The sequence below is a fragment of the Phasianus colchicus genome, chromosome 1 (assembly GCF_987193195.1).
Source record: "Phasianus colchicus chromosome 1, bPhaCol1.hap1.1, whole genome shotgun sequence".
NCBI lineage: Eukaryota > Metazoa > Chordata > Aves > Galliformes > Phasianidae > Phasianus > Phasianus colchicus.
Genome location: NC_143436.1, coordinates 167,726,249 through 167,737,716, shown reverse-complemented (window position 1 = coordinate 167,737,716; position 11,468 = coordinate 167,726,249). Strand labels below are relative to the sequence as shown.

Sequence of the window (11,468 nt, the reverse complement as noted above, 5' to 3'; positions counted from 1 at the left end):
TTCTAGAGCAGAAATGGTCAGGTGGGTTTTCTGGGTGCACTTTTCCTCTCAAATATTTTTATTCTAGTGAATTATGTCAATTCTAGCAAAAGCATCAGAACCTTAATGATACCATCTGAGAAATCTCCGTGAGATCATTTACTAATTTTCCAGATTTTTCACTAGATAAGGATTTGTCTTAAACAGTGCAAATAATGGAGAGCGCTGTTTATCATCACATCCAGACTGATGAACAAGAAAAGAAATAACATTGGAGAGAGAAGTTTTAAAAGTATTGCCTAACCAAGGAAGGAAATAAAATGGAGCTTTTTTTGTGTGGAAAGATGTATGTGGTCACAACCATGGCTTTGGAGCCATGAATCAGAATGTTAAAAAGAAATTTCCAGGCTGGACCAGGCTCTGAGCAGCCTGATCTAGCTGTAGGTGTCCCTGTTATTGGAGGGGAGTTGGACTAGATGGTCTTTAAGGTCCCTTCCAACTCATATGAATCTAGGAATTCTCTGAAATTCTTGACTCAGAAGGCACTGAGGCACTGGCACAGGCTGCCCAGAGAAGCTGTGGGTGCCCCATCCCTGGAGGCACTCAAGGCCAAGTTGGATGGGGCCCTGGGAAGCCTGAGCTGGTGGATGGCAGCCCTTCCCACAGCAGGGAGTTGGAACTGGATCAGCTCTGAGGATCCTTCCAACCTGAACCATTCTATGATTCTATGATCTAATAAACAGCTCACTTCTATGGCAGAAGACTCATCAAAGTGCACTGCACTGAAGTATAGCAGTGATGTATAATGTGGGCCTTCAGAGGCATGTGCTGAGTTAATTTTCCTCCTCACAAAAGATAAGTGACCTACAAACATGAGTGCTGCGGGGATTCATGGTGATGGTTACGTGTCATCTCTCTTGCACGCAAATAGGAACAGTAGATGAACAAAGTGTTGCAAGGGTTACTTGAACCACCTAAAACTAGGTCACATTCAGAAATTCAAAGAAAACTTCTGAGTTTACTGATACATTTTTAGCAAGCAACACTCTTCCGAGTATGCAGGAGATACGATAATATGAGAAATAGCAGTATTCCGTTCAGCTTGGCCTTTTCTCACTTTAAAATTGCACCTGTAGTGAACTTTTGGGTAAAGGTTATATAACGTGAAACAAATGGGGAGCAAGGGGTTTGGTTGAGCCCAAATTCGGCTGCCTGTTTCCACGGCCTGAAGCAGCATGATGCTCACTGTCACCTTCAGTCCCCTTTTAGCCTCTGTGAAAACCCAGCTGGCATGTGCAAGGCTCGATGTCCAGCCCAAACTACTGACTCCAAACAATAGACCACGATGAAAGATAGCTCATCGGTAACCATTGGGCAGCATCAGCTATAATTACTTCGAAAGGAGGAGCTGGTATTAAACCCATGGTACATTCTTGGTGTTGGTCCTTATTTTAGTGGCTCTTACAGTCTGTTATTTTTTCCTCCCTCTAATGGCCAAGAGGGAGAGGAGATCCTGCCCTGGCAGCAGGAACTTGCTCCAGCAGACTCTTTGGTAACGGGCCCGTTCCCATTGTTGATTCAGACTGTCTCGTGTTGGGAGAAAACCCACACTCATAGACCTTTTTTTCCTCTGTCAGAACTTAGATTACTTTTCATTGAATGTGTCTGCAGCTCATAGCAGCCATAAAGGCCATCTGTGCCCCTGGGTGTTTGGCAGAGGGCAGCAGATGCTGACTGGAGCCTCCTCTGCTCTCCATCTTTCAGTTTCTCAAGTGTCAGTGATACCTGGACAAAACCAAGGAAAATAAAACAAAAAAGCCTCCCTAACACTATCGCTGAATTTCTGCTTGAGTTATGTCTTACAAACTTTGCACAAGCACATATGACAAGGCAACATGAAAGCCCCTGGAAATCAGCTGTGACCTCTGTTCCCTCCAAGTTAGGATGGAGCAACCAGGTAGTCCTGTTCCTGGCTGCCAGTCAGGGATGGTGGGAAGAAATGTGTTGTGTTGGACAATGGTAAGCAAATACAGCATTGCCTATTCAGCTGTTAGTAATGTTGCCAAAGTCACTTGGCACCATCCTTTTAACACAGACAACAGAAATGCTAAAAAGAATTATAAACATCGTGGCAGATCTCTCACGAGGTACAAAGGAAAAATATGACAGCACTGAGCAAAATAAAGGGAAATATTATTCCCAGTTACATATAGACTACATATATTATGTTTGAAATAAATGCAGCTAGTGAAACTAGCTAGAAGAAGCACCATTTGTGTTGCTGCTAAGTTTTAAAGCAGTTTACACAGCACTGAGTGACAAACACCAGCACACACCGAAATAGCTACCTCTCAAAAAGGCTTAAAAAGAAATTGTCATATATAAAACTATTTATAATACTAATCTTATTGCTGTCAGCAGAAAAAAAAAAAACGTCCTCTGGTTTCAAAGTGAGAAGCTAAGCCCTTTCTTACCATACAATATTAACCGAGATTAATGAAACTGAATGAATTGTAACAAGCAATTTATGTATTTGGGGGGAATTTTTCGCATTCAGCAAGTCTCACAGCACAGCTGGGCCAATAGAGTTCTCAATTATCTCTTTTTATGCGAGCTGCTTTGTTTCACAATCTCACACATCAGCAAAATTCTGCAAATATACAGATGGCATATACCAGGGAACAAGAGCAAACTTGAGGAAATTTGTTTGGATGTTTTCAAATAAATCGTGGGAGCATTTCTGTTTGGCTTTTTTTTTTTCTTTTTTAATATATATTGTTTTTAAGTGTTATTTTCAACAAAACTGAAGAAGTAAAAATAGCCATTTAGCAAAGCAGAAATAGAATAAAGCACTGCTAATCCACAGGAAGCAAAACACAGGAGTGCAGTTCAAGGCAATCAATACTAATTTAGTGTATTACTTTTTATATTTATAACAAAGCTAATTAGGTTTCAGTAAAGTGACCTTTTCTTATTCACAGTGGTATAACAGCCCTTTTAGAGTTGAGATGAAATTCAGAGAAGTGGTGATTCAACAGTACAGTTATAGGTGACAATAGATGGTAGAACAGACAGCTGTTTCAGGGATTAGTAAACAAACTAAAAATGCTTTCTGCTGCCAGATTATTCCCAAATGCATAGCTCTCTATTGAGGGTGATAAATCAAGAAGGCAGGAGCTCAGGCCTGGACCTCCATTGCCCACCTGGGCTTGTTTTATCTTTCTCACCAGGTTTTGACCTGTTCTGAAGAGCTCTCCCCACCAAACCCCAAGGTGCACAGCACGTACTCTCAATTCCATGTAATCAAAAGATAACTTTGTGGATTGAAGTACTGCTCTTGCATTATTTCAAGCTGTTTCAACTCAGAGACACAGAACAAAAGAGCTCAATGGGGAATCCTATAGAGTTTTGGTAGGACTTGGTAGTATCTCTCAAGTATTAATAGGGACAGGTTTAAGTTGCAAGGTTGTTCTCTACTCAGTGTCTCCTAACTCCAGTCCCCCTCCAGTTAGCAGGACAGAAATCATAAAATCACTGAATGGCTTAGTTTAGAAGGGACCTTGAAGATCATCCAGTTCCAACCCCTTGCTGTGTGCAGTGTCACCCTCCAGCTCAGGCTGCCCAGAGTCCCATCCAGGTGATCCCTCCAGGGATGGGGCACCCACAGTTTCTCTGGACACCCTTGCCAGCACCTCGCTGCCCTTTGAGTAAAGAATTTCTCTGTAACTATAACCTAAATCTCCCCTCTGTCAGTTTAAAGCCATTCCCCCTTGTCCTATCACTACCAGACCTTATAAAAAGTCAATCCCCTCCTGCTTATAAGCTCCCTTCAAGTGCTGGAAGGCTGTAATGAGGTCACCCAGGAGCCTTCTCCAAGCTGAACAGGCCCAACTGCCCCAGCCTATCCTCATGGGGAGAGGTGCTCCAGTCCTCAGATCATCTTCACGCCCTGCTCTGGACACACTCCAGCAGCTCCACAACCTTCTTGAGCGAGGGACCTCAGGTCTGGTCACAGTACTACAGATGGAGCCTCACAGGAGCTGAGTAGAGGGGGACAATCACCTCCCTCTCCCTGACGGCCACCCCTCTTTTGATACAGCCCAGGATACTGCTGGCCTTTTGGGCTGGAAGAACAACATCACCATCCAATTTGTTTTTCTACAGCAAAGATTTGGAGCTGTGATGAACAAACAATCATTAAACCAGAAGGACTTTTTTTTCTTGAAGTTTCATTTGTGCATGTGATATTGCACAGCAGAACAATTTAGTGACACTAACATTGCAAAATGTTGCAGGAAACCAGGAAACTGATTAAACCCAAAAAGCAGATCATCTGTGAGATATTTATAGAAAAAGGAAAGACAATCTGCAAATGACTGATAACTGTTTAGTGCCCAGAGAGCAAAATTAGTACGAACAGGTTATGCCCATTGCTAGACATTGGTTGCTCTAGATGTCAGCAGGGTGGAGAACATACACTTCACTCAGTCTGATGACTACAGGTTAAAACCTTTCAAATTGATGGGACATGAGCTAAAAGCCTTCAGTACAAAGGAATACGTACACTTCCCAAATAATTACCTTCTGTGCAGCCTGTGGTTGTGTTTCAAGTGCTCCAAAATTCATACCCTGCTGGGGAGTGAATGATGTTTGTGAATTCACTCCTTACAGGGTAGGGGCTCCTACAATTGCCCATCAGAGCAATTACTCACACCTGGTAGTGCAGTTTGGGGATTATGGGAGCCCAGTACCTACAGAGTGAGGCAGCAACTCCGTCATGGCTATAAAGATATGAGAGCACCTGAAATGTGAGTTCAGCTGCCAAAAAAGGATTCTGGCATCCTCTGCTAAATGAACAACTGGGGATTTCTCATGCGGTGAATGCATCGAGAACCAGAAGGTTAGAAAAATGAAAGGAATCTATCATTTCGTGACTTGCAGCTTGCAAGGAGTGGAAAGTAATTGGAGTCTGTGCTTGTCTTCTGTCAGAGCTAAATGTGAATGGTTTGGAGTTTAGTGATGTGCAGTCTGGGGAGAAGCAGCACCTCTCACAGGAGGGGAAAATATTGCATATGGTCACGTTCATGAAGTTTTATTGGAGACTAGTTTTGTAATGGAGATGTATAAGAATGTGATGATTGTTTGGAGTCCTCTGAATCTGAGACATCAATCCAAGTTCATTTGCTGTATGAAGACATAGCAAAGCCACCTGTAAGTGGGCAAAAGAGAGGGATGCTTTGATCCGATATACAGCTGCTGCTATCACCAGGAAAAAGAGCTGTAAACCACTGGTGGAGTGAGCAGGACTCCAACAGCTGGAAGAAGCCAGAGAAAGGAAGAGGGATAGACAGAAAAAGAAACACTCACTGGTTTGACAGCTTGGAGAGGGGTGGGGAGGAGTCCCCAAGTACTAAAATATGTAGTTGTAAGCCCATGTATGAAAATCTACTTTTTCAGCAAGAATACAATAAATGCATGCTTAGGAGGAAGTTTTTCACACATTGGGTGGTGACGCACTGGAACAGGTTGCCCAAGGAGGTTGTGGATGCCCCATCCCTGGAGGCATTCAAGGCCAGGCTGGATTTGGCTCTGGGCAGCCTGGTCTGGTGGTTGGCATGGCAGGGAGGTTGAAACTAGATGATCTTTAAGGTCCTTTTCAACCCAGGCCATTCTATGAGATGAATTATTTCCAAGTATAATTTTTCTAACTTGGAATTTCAGCAAACTATCATTCTCTACCTACAGACCAGAATAATTTTTTTAAGATTATCAACTGAGTGTCCCCTTTACTTTTCTTAGCCAAGATGACATTATCTTCTTCTCAGTGTAACTCTCTTCAGTAATTTATTAGCCTACTCTCTTCGTTAACTGTGTCCAAACAAAGCAATTATTATAAATGAAGCAGACAAACAAACTGCCACTTCTGGAGAAGGCTCGATTGAGCAGGTGGTTTTACTTTCTGCCTTAAAATAACCCTGTTCAAGCTTTCCAAACTGGGGCTGCTGAGATATAAAAAGCTAAATCAAACTTTACTAGTAGCACTACACTGAATATCATGCTTCATTTTAAATAAACATAAGAGGCAGAAGGACCAAGCAATACGTGCAGATTAGGACCTCCATACACTGCTACAGGCTTGGGAAAGGCTAGAAAGCTGTATGGAGGAAAAGGATCTGAGGCTGTTAGCTGGCTGAACATGAGCCAGCAGTGTGCCCAGGTGGCCAAGAAGGCCAGTGGCATCCTTGCTTATAAAAGAAATAGTGCAGTCAGCAGCAGCAAGGAAATGATCTGTACTCTGTACCCCGCTATACTCATATTTGGTGAGGTCACACCTCAAATACTGTGTTCAGTTTTGGGCTCCTCATCACAAAAAAGACATTGAGGCCCTGGAGCATGACCAGAAAAGGGCAATGAAGCCAGTGAAGAGACCAGTGTCTTATGGACAGTGGCTGAGGGAACTTGGATTGTTCAGTCTGGAGGAGGCTGAGGGGAGCCATCATTTTCTACAGTGGCCTAAATGGATGTTGTGGTGAGGTGGGATCTTCAGTGGTCTTTTCCGACTTTAATTCTATGATTTCATATTTGCTTATTATTTTGTAGAGAGCACAGCCAGAACAGCGCTTCTAATTACAATTCCATGGTAGTGCATGTAGCCCCTTGAGGAGTACTTTGTCACATCCCTCCCACCTGGTTCACAACATAGCTAGACAATTTGCATTCCAAGGATACTTAGCTTAAAAAGAAAATTAAAAAAAATAATAATTTAGGTCCCAAAGTCATCACACAAGGGATATTTAAAGCCCCATATTGCGTTGTAAATTTTATGCACCTGCAGTATTACTAATCAGCACTGACGCACTACAAAGAAGATTCTTGGAGAGTGACCTGTAGCTCTTAAAAATCTGAAAGGCCTAAATTCCGCTGTAAGTTCTGGCTTTGAACTGGTAACTATATGGTGTGAAACAAAATCAAATCCATCATTTCCAGCTATATTTCCAACACCTGATCTTACCCTGCTTGAAAGTGATAGACGCATGTGCCAAAGTTTGCAATCAAATCAAGAATCCATAGAATTAGGTGCAATTCTCAAAATAGTTGACTTGTGCTTCAGTTTTAAGGAGTCATACCACACCCAGCCTGCATATTATGAAGAAAACTATTGAAGCTGTACATGAAATACAAAAGCACAGGAAAATAAAGAAACCACAAAGATTTTTTTCTTAGAAATATATTTTGTAAGAAAACAATATTAACATTAAAAAGAAATGTTTATTACATTATTACATACACAGTATAAAATAATTGCTTGAATTCAAATCCATTAATTATAAAAAAAGAAGTCTGAGGATTTGTATGAAGCCTCATTTCTTGTAGATGAGCCCTTTGCCTTCTGTGATTCCTACTGCATTGATGAGCAGTAGGCTTCCCCCACATCATCCTAAGAGTACCCAAATACTCCTAAAGCCTCTCTCATCCCCTCCTCACCAACTGTTGTTCCCTGCCTAGATGTGCCCTAAATATCATCGGTAGTATTTGCAGCTCAACCCCCACGTTCCCCATACCCACCCTCAGATTCCTACCACCTACCATTTTTGGCCAAGCAACTATACAAGAAACAACACATGTAGCGGCTAGCTAGAAGTTTCCCCATATTAAATTGTTGGCTAATATGAACAGTGGCCAGCCACTGACAAATAATGTAAAATGGCTGAGTTTTTCCTCAGCTGTCAGTTCTCACAAAAATCCTGTAAGATTACCTCTTAACACTGCCATTCATCTGCCACATCTGGCAGAAAGGCACAGAGTTTCAAAAGCTACAAGGGGAGAAAAGGACAGGCAATGCAATGACATAAGCTTCACTTTTTCAGGAAACTAGGCCAAAAAAATGTCATTACAAAATTTGTAACTTGCAGAGTTCATTGTAGGAAAACTTGCCTGCTCAGAAACTATAAATACCCCAAATATATTTCTGTGGCCCTTTTTTTTTTTTAATGTCATGCCAGCTTTGTAATGTTAATTACCCTCCAGGTTGGAAAGACACCCAGTGACCAGCATTCTGGTGTGATTACTCATGACTTTGCTGTGAAATTCCCTCCTCTCCTCCCAGTAATACTGACAAGTTTAACAGAAATCTATTAAGTTAAAAAGAACAAAGATATATTACATTTGCTAATTGCAAACAACCTCTTTTAGCTGCAATTTTTCCCATTGGGATTAAAAAGTGCACTAGTTTAACATGTCTGTACATTAAAAACAGTATAAAACATTAAATATACAAACAGCAAGAGAATTTAAATATCTTGTATCAAATACTATAGGACAATATAATTTACATTTTTTTTTCTTTACACAAAACATTACACCTGAAATATAACTTTAGATATTACAGAATATAAAAATACATATTTTTTTGTCTAAAAAATGTCTTTGCAGGTTCTGGCACAATGTAATACTTTAAAGGCATACTGTATTTTGGCAATCTGTATTTGCAATTAGCTGTGCAACAATAAGAATGAACTGTAATTAACCTTTTAGAACTGCAAGGCCAGATGATCTTCCTCCTTCCTGGAATAGCCCTTTTAGTCAGATAAAAACTTAATTTGAACTGTTTAGGTGTTGTACAACTCATTTCTGCCGGGACTTGAAAGCTCCAACCTTAATCCAGAAAAGCAAGAACCTGCTTAACTAAACATGTGAAAAACCACATCAAATGCAATGCAATTAGTCATACGTTCACAATCTTTGCTGCCTCAGGGTCAGAATGCTCAGCCCCAAACAAATCTGAGCACCAAATGCAATCTGGAAGCCAGTTTCTGCCCTGCCCTGTTTGTACCAATACTAGCAAGAGTAGCACAGGCTATGAAGTACGGTCAGGGTGTGGAAACAAATAGAGTAATATTAATTGCTCTACTTTCAACTACATCAATGTAAAATCATAATGACTCTACCAAAGCCAATGGAAACATAGGAAGTAAAATTAGCATAAGTCTGAATCAGGAGATCTATAAAATTATATCCTTGATTTATGAAACTGTTGCTAGAATCAGCACAGGGCAAAATGTGCCTTTAGAGATATATTTTTATACAGATGCAATTGGGTTGCAAAAGATTTTCATCTTTGTCTTCAAGTTGTGTCTGGACAACAACCCCCCCCAAACCCCCCAAAATTTCAGCACATTAAAAGATTCAGTCTAAATCCCTTACTTTAAATGCCCCAAAGTAAGTTGCTTCTTGTGATGAATCCAGTAACAATGGGTTTGATACCTGGATACTTATCATATCACCAGTTTTTAATTTTAAAAATCCTCCTATGTTTACAGAATAAAAATGAAATTCCGAATTCCCTGACCAGTATTTGGTGCTTCCTCCCTTCATCAACACATCAGAGCGCCTTATTTTAAGGTTTGTCTTAGTCATGTACACCATCAGCTGAAGCCCTCTTTTAGTCAGGTTTCCTGAAGTTTCATGATGTCTAAAACAAATGTTGGCATAAAGGTAGTAAAATCCATCTTGATTAACAATCAGCTTCCCATCACTGAACGTCATATTTGATAAGTTTGCCTGGCCTTTGTCATGATGCCAAGATGTAAGGTTCACTTTGCGAGTTCCTGAAGAGAGGGGAAGAAAAAAAAATTATAAACATTTCACAAAGCTCAACATTTAAAAAAAAAAAATTGAGGTTTGCTTTTTAAATTAATAGCAATAGAAAAGCTTTGTTCTAGATAGCCTGTCTTTTATTGCTCAAGGAGGTTGTGGATGCCCCATCCCTGGAAGCATTCAAGGCCAGGCTGGATGTGGCTCTGGGCAGCCTGGTCTGGTGGTTGGTGACCCTGCCAATGGCAGGGGGTTTGAAACTAGATGATCATTGTGGTCCTTTTCAACCCAGGCCATTCTATGATTCTATGATGATTCCAGCTAGAAACAATGAGCTGATATTCCACATTCGGAGAACAAATCCCCCTTAAATTATCTTAAGCTGGAGAGCCACAAATAAGGAAAGAAGATAACCACTGTAATTTATCCCTCTCTCTCTCTCTCTCTCTACATAACATCACATACATGAGAATCAAAATATACACATGCAGTTAGTTACTGTTTGATTACCAAAAACAATTAACCGAGCACATCTAAGCAAGCATTACTGAACTACTACATATATAATTCTTTTCTGCTCCTCCTCCACGATGAGAGGCTGGTCAACAAGTCCCCTGTCTATTAAAGTGACTGAATGCTCTGTAAAGAGAGTGAAAGAGTAGTTGAGACGCTAGAAATGTTTAGACTTGTCAGTTCCATACTCTCACTGAAAGCTAACTTCACATATACAGGTACAAATGTCTTCCAGGAACTCTGGTCTAAAAGGCACCTCCTGGTTGCTGTCCTCAAGTAGCCACATTTGTAAGAGGTTTCAAGTTGGTCAAGTCTCAGAGGTCATTTCATTTAGATCCTACTGAGCTGAGAGATGCCTTGAGGGATTCAGAAGGAGCATTCCTTTCAAACATCACATCTGACAACTCAGTTTGGTTTTAGTGTCACAGTGTTAAGCAACAAACTGCAACACCAGCCCAGGCAGAATGGCTACTATGGCATATGTATTATGCAGAGACACTGCTCTAGTGAGGAACACCTCCCATAGTATAAGCCTCATATTCCCTTGCATCTCCTCACTTCCAGCACCACTCCACTAGCACCCACCTCAGCTCTCAGAAAAAAAAAAAACAGCAACAGGCCAAAGAAGATGTAGAAGACCCAATCAAGACCCATGGACGTGTCTACACAGAGGAACACCAGCACCATTCTGAGAAAGCCACGCAGGCCCTGACACTTTCTGGGATGCATCATGGAATGGAAGAGCCACTACAACCTACCATTTATTCACAAGACACGTAATGCATAGCACAACAGATGGAAGTTGGACAACTTGTTCTCCTAACCACTACTAACTTCCAAACAAAAATCATTTCTGTTTAACTCAGCAGCAGACCTGGATAGGCATCAGAGAATGTAAATCTTTGGCTCCTAGTGCATCTACCTGCCTGATTGGAATATTCAGTACTCTACCTTCTCCACATCAAACCAAAACAATCTATTTCCACTAAAGTTTCCAAGGCCACTTAGTGTCCTGCAAGCATGTACCCAGGCATGCCCAGTAAGTTGCCAGTGTTCACAAGCATCCTGGGAAACAGCCTCAGGTACATTTGATTACAGACATTTCCTGGATTTGTTTGTGCATAAATAAGAGAGGGTAAGTAGAGACAGGGGAATTTGAGAGCTATGAGTCTAATTGGCAAGGACAAGCGACTTTTGCGTGTGAATAGAATACTTTCATGGCAGTCCAGAATAAAAAGCAACAACCTTCCAGCATCCCTCCAACAAAAAAAATTGTGCAAAGCATAGGCTTTAATAGCAGAACATAAATATCTGCTCCCCTATGGCTCCAATGTAGCCAAGTAGAAATTACCCAAGCAAATTCATACAGAGATGAGCTTTAT

At 41.1% G+C, this 11,468-nt stretch overlaps 1 protein-coding gene across 2 annotated transcripts in view; it reads right to left on the bottom strand.

Moving 5' to 3' along the window:
- Positions 1–7,236: 7,236 nt before the first annotated feature.
- TNFSF11 (TNF superfamily member 11) overlaps positions 7,237–11,468 on the bottom strand; it is a 28,514-nt gene continuing 24,282 nt past the window's right edge. For both annotated transcript variants that reach the window (XM_090131384.1, XM_031615695.2), the window contains one exon: positions 7,237–9,587. In XM_090131384.1, the coding sequence (XP_089987510.1) occupies positions 9,166–9,587 (422 nt within the window). In that variant the 3' untranslated portion in view covers positions 7,237–9,165. The remainder of the gene's footprint in view (positions 9,588–11,468) is intronic.